The 16,100-nt window shown below is 38.5% G+C and overlaps 1 protein-coding gene across 1 annotated transcript in view; it reads right to left on the bottom strand.

Annotated features, from left to right (window-relative positions):
- Positions 1-5,097: 5,097 nt before the first annotated feature.
- Positions 5,098-16,100, bottom strand: part of LOC124398793 (FERM domain-containing protein 4B-like) — a 43,097-nt gene continuing 32,094 nt past the window's right edge. Inside the window, exons 12-24 of the mRNA XM_046869159.1 lie at positions 15,904-15,980; positions 13,231-13,369; positions 12,495-12,633; positions 11,080-11,213; positions 10,776-10,892; positions 10,012-10,240; positions 9,490-9,546; positions 8,675-8,813; positions 8,422-8,583; positions 7,622-8,337; positions 7,080-7,215; positions 6,480-6,592; positions 5,098-6,346 (exon numbers count right to left, since the gene is read on the bottom strand). Of these exons, the coding sequence (XP_046725115.1) occupies positions 6,499-6,592; positions 7,080-7,215; positions 7,622-8,337; positions 8,422-8,583; positions 8,675-8,813; positions 9,490-9,546; positions 10,012-10,240; positions 10,776-10,892; positions 11,080-11,213; positions 12,495-12,633; positions 13,231-13,369; positions 15,904-15,980 (2,139 nt within the window). The 3' untranslated portion in view covers positions 5,098-6,346; positions 6,480-6,498. The remainder of the gene's footprint in view (positions 6,347-6,479; positions 6,593-7,079; positions 7,216-7,621; positions 8,338-8,421; positions 8,584-8,674; positions 8,814-9,489; positions 9,547-10,011; positions 10,241-10,775; positions 10,893-11,079; positions 11,214-12,494; positions 12,634-13,230; positions 13,370-15,903; positions 15,981-16,100) is intronic.

Here is a 16,100-nt window from a genome sequence, read left to right as displayed (position 1 = left end):
AATGATATTCATCTATATCAGGGGGTCAAACTCAATTGCACATGGGGCCAAAACTCAAAGCCGATCAGGATAAACATTTATTGAACACACTAAAACAATGTTTTTTACATAAATATAAATACAAACAGACAGGAATATTATTCCAGAATAAATCAACTTAAACTTTAAATAACTTAAAATATTTTGCTCTTCATAAAAAATCTCCTGTCAAAATATACGTTAGAAATATGAACATGCTGCAAAAAAACCCCTAAAAAAATCAATAAAAATTGTGCTTTTAAGTTAAATGTTAAAATAACAACATCAAATCAGATTTCTTTGCTCTTTTGCAATTTTATAAAAATAATCTTAAACTTTAAATAACTTAAAATATTTTGCTCTCCATAAAAATATCTCCAGTCAAACACCAGACGTCTCACAGCTTCATCATGAAGCTCTTCAGAAACTCTCCCTCAGTAAATAACCGGCTGATGTGCCTCTGATTTCTCCTCTGCTTTCACACCAGCTTCACTTTGTGATTTTGCTCTGATTAAAAACATCTGCTGAAATGATTCTTCTTTAACTCTTCTACTTTCTGTATCTTCTGCTTTGTCCTGTAGTGCGTCTTAGATTCAGTTCCTTAATTACAGCCACATTCGATCCACTAATAAGACACACGTGTTTACCGCCAGTGTCAGTAAACATCTACTCAGAATCAACTTTTCTCTTCGCCACTGTGAGGCGCTGTTTCACAATAACTTTACAATAGGGTTAAATACATCAACAGAAGCTCGACTTGATTGATGCTGGAATGTTCTCAGGTAGTCTAGCGTTCGGTAAGGCAGCTGAAGCGCTGCATTATGGGATCTGTAGTTTGTGTTTATCAGCGCTTCATATCGCCACGACATTAATAACAATAATAATAGATCTATATAAAATCATCTCGCAGGCCGGATATAATTGTACGTCGGGTTGAATTTGGCCCGCGGGCCTTGAGTTTGACACCCCTGATCTATGTGAAGACACTGATCATGTTAATGATTTCCCACAATAATTATCAACAATGATTTAACAAGCTAGGAAACAGCTATTTTTTAGAAAAGGCTCGCGGGTGACTCATGTGGCCCTTGCGGGCGACCTGGTGACCCCTGCATTAGAATATTAAAAATAGTCCAGACTGTTCAATTTGTGTTATCAAATGAAAAAGCCAATAGGAAACAAGGTCCAGGTTGTTGGACAGGAGGGCGGGGCAATCCACAAAAATTGTCTCCAGGGCATTCTTGTATTTTTGTAATTATATATAAATTTTAATGAACTGTTTTATGAGCAAAGATTTTACAGGAAAAATGGGGTCCGATGTAAGAGTCACGACACTCCCGTCTCATTCATTGTTTATGTGTAATGCATTATTTACATGAAAAATAAATAATTGGACTGCATTGTACACTGTGGCACAGGTGATGGATTAGAGCTCAAGCTTCAGGAACTCTTCACTGTGCTTAGAGTGTGTGTGTGTGTGTGTGTGTGTGTGTGTGTGTGTGTGTGTGTGTGTGTGTGTGTGTGTGAGGGTGATAAATCATAAAAAAAAGGTCTCAAGCTTATGCAAAACCTTAATCGATTTGAATTCAGCCGCCTCAGATCATTCGTGACAAACTATTAATTCATGAATTATGATCATTCAGGAGGAAAGCGCTCTTCAGCCAAATCATCCTTGCAAGCCTTTTACATTATTTACAAATGCGTTTCATTTTTAAATCAAATTTAAGAAAACTATTTTATTTTGGAATTTAATTTATTTATTTATTTATTTTTATTTTTTTAATTCACAACAGTAATATTTTGGTCTTTTTTTTCTTTTTTTTTCACAATTACATTTTAATTTTATACCCTATTTTAGAATTTATTTTATTTTTATATATATTTCTAATAATAACCTATTTATGATCATTGCATCTATTGATTTCTATTATCACCCTTCTCATTGGTTACTTTCTAACATCAGTGAAGTTGGCCTGCTAGCTTAAATGTTAGTGAAATTAATATTATGTAAATATCAAAATGTTATCATGCATTTACTAGCATTTTGTCTTTGCATATACAGGTAGTCGTCGACTTACGACCATGTAAGTAGAGTAGGCTATATGTACAGTACTGTGAAATGATGTTATAAAAATCTTTAAGTACCGTATTTTCCGGACTATAAGCCGCTACTTTTTTCCTACGTTTTGAACCCCGCGCCTTATACAATGAAGCGGCTAATTTATGGATTTTTCCTGGGTTTTTCCCGGTTTCCCAAACTTCAAGCCAAAACACTGAGCCCCATAACATTAAACCAATGAAATTGACTAATGGGTTCAGGTGAACCAATGAAACTCTTTATATTAAATCAGATGCGCTCCCACTGATTCGGGCCGCACCACATCGTAAATATGAATGAGGTTCCTCTGACTTTTGACCTGCCGCTCACTCGGACTGTCAACAGGAAATGCGAATCATTCGTCACGCTGAAAACTACTGGGCATGAAAAAACGCACTTCACCTGTGTTCTGAGCTGCACAGCATCGGGAGAAAAGTTTCACAGATGGTGATTTTTAAACGCACGACGGTGCGCGGCTAGCGATTGTGGTCGTAAAGTCGAATGGTCGTAAGTTGCATAGGTCGTAAGTCGACGACTGCCTGCACAAAAACTAGTTAACGAAAATTGAACTGTTTAATATTACAGCTGCTGTGAGGCTTATGTGCTGATTAAACAATATTATAACACACACAACTTCTTTTATTCGTAGCCCATCAGATCTGCAAAATGTGGGCTGTTTCTTTTATTCAGTTTGGTTTGATAAAAAAGACAATCGCCGCACATGTGGCAACGACGACAAAGGTGGAATAAACATTCATATTTTTGCATTGGAAAAAAAAAAAGAAGCATGAATCGGCGTTTGTACAGCACATGCGTTTTGACACAACACACGACGACAATACAGAAAAACACAATGCCTTGGTGATACATTCAGATAAAAACGAGAATTAAATGAAAGGTCCACGTTTTCCAGCATGGAACGAACAGCAACAGTCCACTGTTTCTCCTAACAAAGAAAAAAAGCACTTTTGCGTGTTTTCATCATGTTTAAAAATTTACTTAAAGATTTAGTGGAATTTGTGCTTGTAAAAGTAAGACACAGGACAAAAATGACCTCATAATAAACTGGTGACTGGCTACGTGGCTTTAACGCTATATTTATTGTATATAAGGTTATTTTATAACAGCTTTATTTTATGTGGCTGTACGCAGGAACATCACTGATATTAGACTTGTGTATTAAATAGAATTAATATTTTACATATTTTGAGTTTCTCACCCTTGAAAAACAAAATCACGTGACAATTGTAAAGTTTTAATTTACACTTAATTTACACTTTCTTTTCCATTTTCTGTTTTCAACTTTTTTTGGAAGCTTTAATTAATTTGATTACTTATCAGCGTGGTAACTCTGTGGTTAAAATGTTGGTAAGATCGTAAGTTTAAATTAAAAGTTTCTCTGCAAAATGCTGGACCATGTGATCTAAAGTCCAACAGTGAGTGTGAGATGTGTTCCTACTTCCATTTACATTTCTGCCATTCTCCAGAGCAAATTGAGCAGATGAGGTTTAAGGGCCTTGCTCTAGGGTAGAGTCCTGCACTGTGGGACCCAACGCAAGACATGCGTGAGACAAGATTTATTTGGTTGGTGCGGGAGGAAAATACAATCATATGCAGGACAATCATATGCAAGACAGGAGAATCACTGAGTGCTACAGATATTACTTTATTATTAAACAAAGGAAAATACAACACAACAAAACCGTGGCCTGTTTTTTTTTTTATTTTTTATTATTATTATTTTTTTTATATAAGATATCGCTTCAGTTGATGTTCTATGTTCTGAAAAGTTCCTTGTTCATGTCCATGTTCATCATTTACACAAAAAGTCGAACTCAAATAAAACGAAACATTTTACATTTTCCCTTTCTTTTTCATTCAGGGCCCAGCAGTGACAGGTTGATAGAGTTTGGGCTTTAAACTCACAACCTTCTGAACAAAAATCCAATATGTTAACCACTAAGTTACTATTTCTCACAAGTACTATTCAATTCTCAAAACTGATTGGTCAGAGGCTCATGGTTAAATCTGATGAATTTGCTGTAGCATAAACAGTTAGTACAGCTGAACAGTCTGTTTACAAAGAGATGAGTTGCATAAAGACTAATTGTTGTGTTAAAAAAATGAACAGCACACTTGTGGGATGTGCCGTTACTGGAAAACAGGCTCTTTTATTTTTTTGCATATTACATGTGTAGATCACCTGCAAAATGCTCAGCGTGTTTCTACAGTCATTTGTATGTATTAACCCAAAAAAACCCTCCCCATGAGGCCAAGTGCACAGTCATCTGGGAGCATGAAAGACGTGGAAGTTATTTTGACTATGCCATATTTAAGAATAAATACATAAATAAAATAACAAAGTAAAAAAGTTTCTAGGAGCTAGTGTTTATTCATTAGATGTAATAAAATATATATTTTTATTGGTTCTTATTTATGGGTTTACTGGCTTTCTTTTAAATCTTTATAATAAGGGATAAGGGCATTTACTAAACACTGAATATGTAAAAAATAAATAAATAAATAAATAATTTTAAATTGAAATTTATTTCCAGATATAAAAAAAGTGTAATCGATGCTGATATGATTTGTAGTTGATCAAGTCGAGCTGCACATTGGTTAGTCTGAATTTGTACATTTACACACACTCAGGATGATTTTGGATACGAACATTCGCTCAAATTGACGAAAAAAAAAAAATCCATTCAGGTCATTTTTGTACTGCATTCTTTCTTTAATAAAGACACTGAAATCATTTGAAAACTCTGAAACCTTTTTTTCTTTTCTTAGGAAATTTTCATTGCAGTTCCTGGTAAAGAACATTGTCACGTTTAAATTTCAAACGTCGGTGACTTTTTTTGAGATTTGCCCTTCTTTATTTCTTTCCCTTATCATGTGCAACTTGAGAGCAAACTTTACTTTTTTTTCACTTTTTTTTTTGCCTCATTTTGGGTCTGTGTGCACAACTTGGTATTTGATCAGTTACTAGTTGAACTTTTTTTTCTAGTTTGAGTCCTACGAAGAACTAAATTACATTACATTATATTACAGTGTTTCGTATGTTGATCTTCGGGTTGTGCGCTCGGTGTTGGACCGTTTTCATATTTACGTTCCCGTTTCTTTTCTTTTTTTCAGACATTAGTTTGCTTTTGTACAGTCAAAAGGCATTAGGAATTCTTTTAACATTGTAACATTCATTTATCTTAAAAAAAATTAAATAAAAACAAAGATTCAGTGCTATAGAACTGTAACAGAGTGTAAAAAGGCAGCTTGATTTATTATGGCTAGATTCACCAAAACCACAAAATCTCCATCCCCAGAATCGTTATCCTGTATTATATACGGTAATAATCACCATGGACAGCTGTCCCTGGAGAGGGGGGTCTGTCTAAGTAGCCCATGACTTCTGAGGACCTTTTCGAGACAATCCCATAACCCATAATAGTGATAACAAAGTTGGTCTGTTGTGACCTGTACACACTTTTAGCTCAAATTCAGATAAAAAAAAAAACTAACAATTGTTCACATTGTGCCCTGTGGACTCACACTATACACGTTGTTCTGGACTATCTAATACCTGGGCATTTGGTATAAAAACCGACCACTTAAATTGAGTGCTAAACGCCACTAAGTCATTGAGCTTCCAGTGGAAAAACAAGAACAAAATGGCTGAAAACAAATCGTCCCTCTTCATTACTTTCAGTGTATTTGCAGCCATTTTAAAATATGCTGTATAGATCACACTTTCTTACTTGTTTATCTTCCCTTTCCTATCCTCTCTAGTACAGCAACTACATATTAGCCTCTCACAGAGCTCACAGTTAAATAACTCATGATTTGAGACAGCTTTTATCTGACTGCCAGCAGCCTGGGTTCTGAAGCAATCGTTATTAGGCAAAGGAACTAGGGGCTTACTACACTCTCAGTTAAATACATAGCACGAGTGTCAGTAGATTAGGACTGATACCCCTGATCAAGCTTGGATTAGCTCGAGATTTGAACCCTACTGAAACTTTCAATCGAAATTTATCACCACTTTTTCCACATTTCGCTCTGATTAGACCCCCTCCGACTGATTAGACCCCCTCCGACTGAACTTTCTATTCCAAGGCACAATAAAAAAAAAAATCTTTATTTTATATATATTTTTTCATTCACTTTTTCCAGGAAACGGTTGAAGACATTCCACCCCCATTTCTGCTGTGCTGCTTTTGTAGTGATTTGGTCCACCTATAAAAAAAAAAATTAAAAAAAAGGACAAGCAAAATACATTGGCGTATAAACTGACATGTAGCATGTAAAATTAAATACAAGACACCGCATTAAATTGTTATGCTGTAAAAGTGGTTGGTGTGGATCATACCTATCCTGTTGTGCTTCTTCTAATGGTCTGTATCGTTACTGAATACCTCGCCACATTCTGAAGTGTGTGGGAGTGAATCGGCCAGCCTTGACGGACTGCATTCAGCATGAAACCTGACGCACCAGCAAACACAAAAACTAGTTTGGTACCTCATGCTGGAGTCCAAACATCCGACAAGTGGCAACTACATGCCAACCCCTACCTATTGTTGAAACCCAAACCCACTACTAAAATCCAAACACCTGACCAGTATCACTACACCGCTACCCCTCCCCACTACTAAAATCCAAACACCTGACCAGTATCACTACACGGTACCTCCCCACTGCTAAAATCCAAACACCTGACCAGTATCACTACACCGCTACCCCTCCCCACTGCTAAAATCCAAACACCTGACCAGTATCACTACACCGCTACTCCTCCCCACTGCTAAAATCCAAACACCTGACCAGTATCACTACACCGCTACCCCTCTCCACTGCTGAAATCAAAACACCTGACCAAATCATCCCACCCTCTTATTTAAACAACAAACACCTGACAGAGGAGCATGCTAATGGAAACTTCATCAGATTTAAATAAGGAGAATTCTCCCACCTGCTGCGAGTAGGACTGTAGGCACCAGCAAAGGACTTTTGGGATGTTGGTGTCACATCTCCATCCACTTCACTCTCACTCCGCCCTAAATCTGCATTGCCGTGCCAGTTTTGCCCTCCGCTAGCTGTAGAGGACACTGCAACAGGACAAAGGTAGGAAGGATGGAGTAATGATACAAGAAGATGGATTGCATAACCAAGGAAAATTGTTATACATGTCTTATAAGAGCATTAGTGTGGTTAGTTGTGAGGTTGGGGTTCAGAAGGTGTTAGTTGCTTACTAGCATATCCCACCTCTTGATATGTTTCACTCAAACAACATAATCATTGTAATTCATGTCGCCTCTTAATATTTTTTATGAAATGGCTGATTGTTTTAAGTCTGATTATCTGCAAAAGCACACGCTACACAACAGGTTACATCCTGGCCTACTTGGAGTTAGCTTGCTAATGTAAGCTAGTGTGATCACATTTTCTTGACTCGCACATCAGCTATGCAGCAAAGAATTTTCTGGAAGAGGACTTTAGTGGATGATAGGTTACCTGAAGAATAAGAGCTGGTTCTGCTGGATCTGCTAAATGGAGCTGGTAGAGTTTGATACCCGAGATGATGTGGGTAGCCTCGGTCATATTCGTAGCCGTAGACTGGCCTCCGTGCTGCAGTGTTGCGGTTGTACCAGCCTCTCAGATGCTCCACCACTAGTGCTTTCTGCATGCTTTTGGCCAAAAGTTCATTCCTGCTCCTTGGAGGTCTTAAGGTTGCATAGGGATTGTGCACCATCCCGTAATTCTTACTGCGCCCGTTGCCATGGTACCCATGTGCGTGATATGAAGGGTTGACGTTGTAGTGTCCTTCAAGTTCATTCTCGTATACGTAAGCACCATTAGCATTGGCGTTAGTGTAGGGCTCATAGTCAGCAGTGGCATAGCCGGGTAAGTAATATGCAGCAGGGCTGTACGGTGTGCGAGGGTGAGTGTGTGTGTGAGCATGAGGGTGTGTATGGTGGGGCACCAGGTTTGGCATGCTGCCCGTGCTGTGTTGGTGATGGAGGGATAAAGTGGTGAGGTACGGAGGTGTGGAAGGACAAGGAGGACCGAAATCAGCGCTAGACACACTCGAGCAATCGTCCAGGACCTCAGAGCTGTTGCTGCGACGACCTGGAAAAACAGATCTCTCCGAACCGGAATAACAGAGGAAATTAGATTGCGACTCCAGGCTTCCGCTGCGATGTCGGAATGCGTGAGCTGGACCTTCGGACCTGCCAGTTTAATAAAGAAATGATTCAAAGAACTTGCTTTTAAAAAGGCAAAGGCTTCTTAAGCTTGCAAATTTGATCGTTTACCCAAGCTGGCTGCTGCTGTAGGCATTCCGGGTCATGGCGAGCGTCTGCGCCACGTTGTGAAGCTCCGCCTGCCTGCGAGGGACGGTTTTATACGGACTGCTGCAGGCTGAGGAGGCGTCATTAGAGGTGTAGTACAAACCAGACTGAGAATCACACTCGAGTCTACAGGTACAACAATAACAAAAGAATAGAGGCACTTTTATTCAAAAAAGAGGACGCATTTGTAAAAGGAGGACACATTGAGGATGCACACCTGCTCAGCGCAGTGTCATGGTGTGTGTCGCTCTCAGAGGATCGTCTCTGTGTATCGTAGTCAAGGCTGACCGGAGGAGGAGCGCTAAGCAACGGAGAGCACTGCAAGGAGCGAGATCGCCGCCGCTGACTAACATCATCTACACACATAAGCACATGGCAGAACCAATCAACCAGTCGTAGAAAAAAGTCTTTCGGGGTTTTTTTGCTACCTGTGTAGTGATACTGTGCTGTTTGGAAAGTAGTCTTTAATGGGCATAGGGTTTACTGATATAAATATCACGGTATTTCAAGTCACACATACACTATATGGTTTCATATAAACTTCCAGTGAATGTGAAAGTGTTTTACACTGCTAAAGTGACGGTTAGTAGCTGTTACCACTAAGTTGGAGGCATACAAATGTATCAGATGCCTTTGGATGCAGAAGCATTAAATTTTTCCTTTACTTGACCTAGGAGACTCAAACCTGTTCCAGCATGACAATGCCCCTTTGCACAAGCAAAACTCCATGAAGATATGCTTTTTATATGGGTTGGAGTAAAGATCTTGAGTGGCCTGTTATAGAGTTCTGACCTCAACACTGTTGAACACCTTTGGGATGAATGTGAACGCTGACTGCACCTCAGGCCGCCTCACCTGACCTACATCAGTGCCTGCCTTTACTACCAACCTTGTGGCTGAATGAATCTTCACAAGCACACACCAAAATCTGGTGATACATCTTCCCAGAAGAGTGGAGGTTATGTTTGTCCATATATTGTAGTTGTGAAAATAAGCCTTCAGGCTGCTGAAATCTTTTATTGTCTTACTTACTGTCATCTAGAGGAATGCTGTCAGAAAGAGAGCTGCATTCTGACTGACCCAGTTCTTCTGTAAAGGGAGAAGGTGATTGGTATTAGTTTTATATATAGCAGTGTGTGTGTGTGTGTGTGTGTGTGTGTGTGTGTGTGTGGGAGTGTGTGTGTGTGTGTTTGCATGTGCCTTTGGGGAAACTTGAAGAGACATGTTCAGTAAAAGACAGCAGCCTTTTCAACAAAACAAAATGTAAGAAAAACTTCATGCGTACGCTTTGCACTACATGTACAAATGTATTTATACCCCAGAGCTAAAAAAATACTCAATTCTGATTGGTCAGAGAGGGGTTTCTTTTCCATAACAACAGCTCTCACATTAGTGCAGCTTACAAAATTCTAAAAGAAGTCTAAAAATTTTGAAATTAATGTGTTATTTAACTAGGAAATCTATCATTATCAAAGGTAGCGGATTCGTAGCAATCAGAAGTGAAGCTCCAGACAGTGCCTCCAGACACCCCTGCGGAGCCCCCTCGGAACATACCAGCGATGATCCGCGAGGCCCTCTGCTTGGGTCTTTTGCCCTTTTTCACACGGTAGCGGTTCATCTCATCCTCAATCTCCTGTAGCTTCTGCATGGCATCCAGACAGTTCCTCCTCCGCTTCTTCTTCACCGTTTTGCCTATTTCGGGTTCGGATGCCAGCTTTTTTGCCGCTTCCACGATCTTCCTTTGCAGGGCAAAACGACTCTCCAGGTTCCTCAGGTACGGATCCTGCACGTAACACAGACTCTTAGAAACACTTGTATTTGGAAGTCTATAAACATCTGAAAATTAGTTGATGGTCTTCTGAAAACTGATAGAACGGTGTTTGAATTTTCATGATTTAGATTAAACAACATTTTAAAAGAATCAGATGAATTTTGAATTTAGTTAGAGGAGGCTGATCATTTTCTGACTAAACAATTGGCAGGCAGAATCAAGACCAGGCAGTGGTTCAGGTGTAAGAAACCAGGAAAACCATTAAACATTGAACATGAATGTCTTGGTAATCAGCAGCAAACTAAACAAGTTCCTCCATGATGTACACACTGATTCAAAGGGGTATTAAAACACAAAATAACAAATCATCTTAACTGCATTATAAATCAATAATATACCTATTTTAAAGCCTAAAAATAAACGTTCTAGTTTGAAATAAAAAATAGATATTAATATTAATCCCATATGTTTGTATTGGTAATATTTCAGTCAGCATTACTGTGGCGCAAATACCATTCTGTGACTTTTTCTACGGATTTACACCAACCTCGTTATAGGGGAAAAGCTCATCCAGTTTGAAAGATGTGCCGATTCTCCTCCTGACGCCAGGAGGTTTCTCACCGGCACTCATCGGGTACTCTTTGGGGAGTTTACCAGTCAGCTCCTGAACAACAACAACAAAAGACCAAAACAATACAATACAGCATATTGCAAATGCAAAAAAAAAACAATCTTAAAAATACAATCGAATGTAAATATATTCATAAAAAAAAAAAATGCAGTCTAATCAAAAAAGGTCAAAACATATTATAACGTACATAACACAAAAAAAAAGGATGATGTATTCTTACCGCTTCCCTCAGACATATCTCTTTCAGCTCGGCCATTTTTAGGCTCAATACATCCTGGATTTGTTTCTCCTTCAACCGTAATTCAGCCAGCTTCTCTTTTTTCTGCTCGTCATTCATCTCGGAGTCTGCAGAACCTGGATATCAAATTTTATGATCAGGCCAAAGATACTGTGAACGCTAGTTTAATATACTATACATTTTATATGGTACAAGTGAAATAAATATACATTGTATTTCATCTATCTTAGTAATACTCTAATCTAATATTTTAGTTCTTTAGTTCTATTGATACAGGTTTATATATATATATAGTTTATTTACATCATATCATATTGCATGTATAATCTTCTTCCTCTTTCGTCTTCTCCCATTAGGGGTCGCCACAGCGGATCATCCGTCCTCCATACCCACCTGTCCTCTACATCTGCCTCTTTCAAACCAACTACCTGCATGTCTTCCCTCATCACATCCATAAACCTCCTCCTTGGTCTTCCTCTTTTCCTCCTTCCTGGTGGCTCCATCCTCAGCATTCTCCTACTGATATACCCCACGTCCCTCCTCTGCACATGTCCAAACCATCTCAATCTCACCTCCCTCACCTTGTTCCCAAAAACGTCCTACATGCGCTGTCCCTCTAATAAACTCATTTCTAATCCTGTCCATCGTCGTCACTCTCAACGAAAACCTCAACATCTTCAGCTCTGCTACCTCCAGCTCTGCCTTCTTACTCAGTTTTTAAAAGCAGCTTTTCTGGCTACAAGAATTCCATTTATCTGTGGTACCTACTGTGCGAGATTTAATAAATAAATGAGTGAGAATAATTATGAGTTTTGGAGACTAAACAAACTTGCGGTCCGCCATTTAATAATGTTCTGGACATACTGGTAAAAGGATTGCATTTGGTATACAGTATATCTCAAATCAAGCACCATAATTCGCCATCATGTACACATCCGGCAATTAAAACGGTCCGTGTGGAAACATAGCAAAATGTCAGTTGTCCTTGTGATTTAAGAAATTTAAACACCATCATTACTTTAAAACATTTACACATTTATTTTTTATTTATGCTCTATTTTGAGGTACAATTAAAACAAATTGTGTGATTAAGTTGCGATTAATCACGATTGATTATTTTAATAATATATATAATATATATAATATAATATATATAATATATATATATATAAAAAATAAATGATTAATAATAAATAAATAAAAGGTATAATTAATGATATAATAAATATTTATTGTGTTAATATTAAACTCTTTGCTTAAAGTGTGTATAGAATATTAAATATAATATTTACTCAATAATTTATATAATATACAGTGTTTAATTTACTACACTTATACATGATATTGAGCAAAACAAAAATGAAACAGACAGTAAACTGAAATAAAGCGAAACCCACCAGTTGAGACGAGACTCCCGTTGCTGGCCATGATGAGCTGATTTTTGGTCCCTACATTAAGTTTAGTGGTTTTTGCTGCTCCGTTTTCTGTCAAGTCCACAGCGATGTCTCCTAAACTCCTGGCTGCGGTCATTTTAGCCTGTAAAGAAAGGCAAGGAGATTTTCATTGTTATAAAACAATGAAAATGTATAAAAAGTGCTGTCTGTCCTTCTGGACAGTTGATATAAATTGTATGAGCTTATTGAAAATGCTATTGCACATTTATTCCCTATTTGCTGTTATAAGACAAAACTCTCCACTCTTCTGGGAAGATGTTCCAATAGATTTTGTGGAGATTTGTGCTCATTCAGCCACAATAGCATTAGTAAAGTCAGGTACTGATGTAGGTGAGGTGACTTGAAAGGTAGGGTTTCCAAACCTTTTGTCGGGTCTTGTAATGTGTAACTAACTGGCTAGAACACGGAAGCATGTTTCTTATTGTTCCATATTTTTCACCTGACTGAAAAGAATTTGTTTATTAAATGAGATGTCTTTTAAAAATGTATCTACTTTCAATGAAAGACAAAAAAGCATGCCGGGAAAATCGAGTAGGATCAGGACGAACATCCTGCAGTACTTCCAGCTGATTTCTTCATGCTGCAAATGTGTGTGTGTGTGTGTGTGTGTGTGTGTGTGTGTGTGTGTGTGTGTGTTCGTTCATGCATGCGCATGTGTGCGTGCTCACATATATCTGACCTTGCTCTGTTTTCGATCGAGGTAGAACTGATGCTGACTGATGGCCATCACCCAGATGGTTTTGATCAGAGAGTGATTAGCATACCACGTATAAATCACTAAACCAGTCTGTCCGAACGTACGCTTAGTCACTGCTCGCCTGCAAACACACACACACACATATATAATTCACACAGTTTTAATCCATGTTTCCATTAAACACCTGAGCCACCAACTGAAACGTTTTTTGGGGCAAAGCTTCAGACTTTTAATGCTTCCCTTTCGAATTCCATATTATTAGTTGTTTTGTATGAAATGGGATTTTAAGTTTTTTGTTCCATCACTGTAGGGAAATCTGTAGTAATTACGAATCCAGTTGGAAAAACTGTTCATCCAGTTTGACCTTTCCTGGAAAAGGATAGGAAACAAAATATAAATGTACTGTAAATCCTGCCCTTCGAACGTCTCCGGATTCCGTCCAACAACAATCCAGTGTATTTTTCTTGATATTTAGTAAGGTTTCCTACAGTATACAGATGAAAACAAGATGACCAATCATAAAAGATAAGTTCTCGAGCAAGGAACGGCTGTTTCTGTGGTTTTAAAACTCCAGATTTTGATGCTTGATATAAATCTTTAAAGACGTTATGGACGAGTTTGTTCACTGAGCTGCCCAACAACACTCTTATAAAACGAAATATCTTTTCACATAGAGAGAAACCTATTAACCTCAAGCAGATAGTCAAGGTGACATTTTGAAAACATGTTCAAAATCTGATGAGAATAAAAAATACCAGAAATGATTAGACAAGTGTATTTTAAAGAGTTTTCTTGATGGTTGTTTCTATGGCAACAGTGACTGTCTGACTAGATCCAATATTGGTTCATATTCTTTATATACTCAACATCAATCAGCCATAACTTTGAAACCACCTGCCTGATATTGTGTAGTTCCCCTTGTGCCACTTAAACAACTGATTTGTAAAGGACTGGACTTCCTAAGATTTCTGAAGGTGTGCTGTGGTGTCTGGCAACAAGACTTTAAGTCCTGTAAGCTGCGATGTAGATTGGACTTTTGTTGCAGATACTTGATCGGACTGAGGTTTGGGAAATTTGAAGGCAGAGTCAACACCTTTTTGTCATTTTCCTTCAACCATTCATGAACAGTTGTTTTGCAGTGTAATAGGGAATATTATGCTGGATGTAGCCACTGATATTCGGAAGTTCAGTAGCCGTAAAGGAAAAGTACTGAGTAAATAATAAATCCCACCCATGTGATCGGTGCCACTGTAACGAGATAATCATGTCACCTGGCAATGGTTTTAATGTTATGGCTGACCGGTGTATATGCACTACATACACGATGGATTGTACATAGCACATTGTATGGCCAATGAGATGCTATTTATGATTGGGGCTTAGTTTGCTAACTCGTAGCCGTCTCCTAACCTGAACTTTACGGATTTTATATTTAGCACCATTACAGTGCATGAAAATGTATTTATTAAAGTTGGGTTCTAAGCAGAAACTAACCGCATATGAGCTTAGTAGGCCTGAAAAATGAAGTAAAGTGATCGGATGCCGTCCCAATAACAGGAAATCACAAGCTGGAATCCTGATGATTTCATTGCAGTGTAAATGGCTGGGCTGTATAATGGTAATTAAAAGCTCGGGGGTTCAAGCCCAGGCATTGCCAAGCTGCCACTCTTGGGACTTTAACCCTCTGTGCTTCAGTGACACTGCTTAAGCTCTGACCCCCCAGCAGCCTAACATCACTTGAAAATGTGAGGAAAAGTTTTCACTGTGCTGTATTGTACTTGTGACAAGTATAAAACACCGTTAAAGCACCTGTTTGTCTGGGAGGGACGGATGGTAAACTATTTCTGGCTTGTGAATATGACCAACAATAGCCAATCAGACACCAATCAGACACCAATCAATTACTCAAGACCCCATCAGTGTTAGCTTGGTGGTGCTGGGATATTTAACTCATGACCTCCCAATGAGACGTTCAATAAAAAATGTTAATCACTGAATTACTACTTCAATCTATACGTTTGTGTATGTAGAAAAGGGCAGATAAGTGCTTTCTTCTGAAGCTGTTATGCCTTGTGATATAACACAAGCAACAGTTTAAAATGATCCCATTTTTTTGTTGTAGATATCTCAGATGGAGCACATGTAAGCATCCATGACAGAATCCATGACAGATAGAAATGACTCAGCTTTGCCAGGCTTTGTCTTGCTTTTATAAAAAGCTGTTAAACACTATTGCTTCAACTGTTTCTGTTCTCATAGCAGACAGGATACAGTTAGGCACAGGTCATGACCAGCTGACTAACATACAGACGCATTCCAACTGCATTAACTCTCATTTCACCAACACACACACACACAGATGAATACACAGAAAGACACACAGAGAATCAGACAAACAGATAGGCAGACATATTGATACACAGAGAGTAAGACAAATGTGCAGACACACTGGAAAAGAGACACAGAGTGACAGACTCGTATGCAGACAGAAAGAAACAGACAGACGTTCACACAGATTGAGAGAGACAGAGAGACAATTACAATCCACATACAGACTTATATTGGTACATGAACACACACAAAAACACTGTAATTTCAGACAATGCAGTAACCAAACTGCTGGAATCTGAGCATCAAATCCAGTTCTGTTCTTACCTGTGAGGGTCGTTCACCTCCACTGCAAACTTCTTCTCTCTGAAGTAAAGATTCTCCAACTGCTTCCACTGGAACAGCTGGGGAAAAGAGAGACAGTGTTCTGAAAATGTGTGTGTGTGTGTGTGTTTGTGTATGTGTGTGTTTCTCCACACAGTAGCATTAACTCATTCCCTCTCCAGGTGCACTCATATTAAGGG

This window comes from Silurus meridionalis, chromosome 16 (assembly GCF_014805685.1).
Source record: "Silurus meridionalis isolate SWU-2019-XX chromosome 16, ASM1480568v1, whole genome shotgun sequence".
Taxonomy (NCBI): Eukaryota; Metazoa; Chordata; class Actinopteri; order Siluriformes; family Siluridae; genus Silurus; species Silurus meridionalis.
Note: the sequence above shows the minus strand (reverse complement) of the source record. Positions and strands in the feature narration are given on the sequence as shown.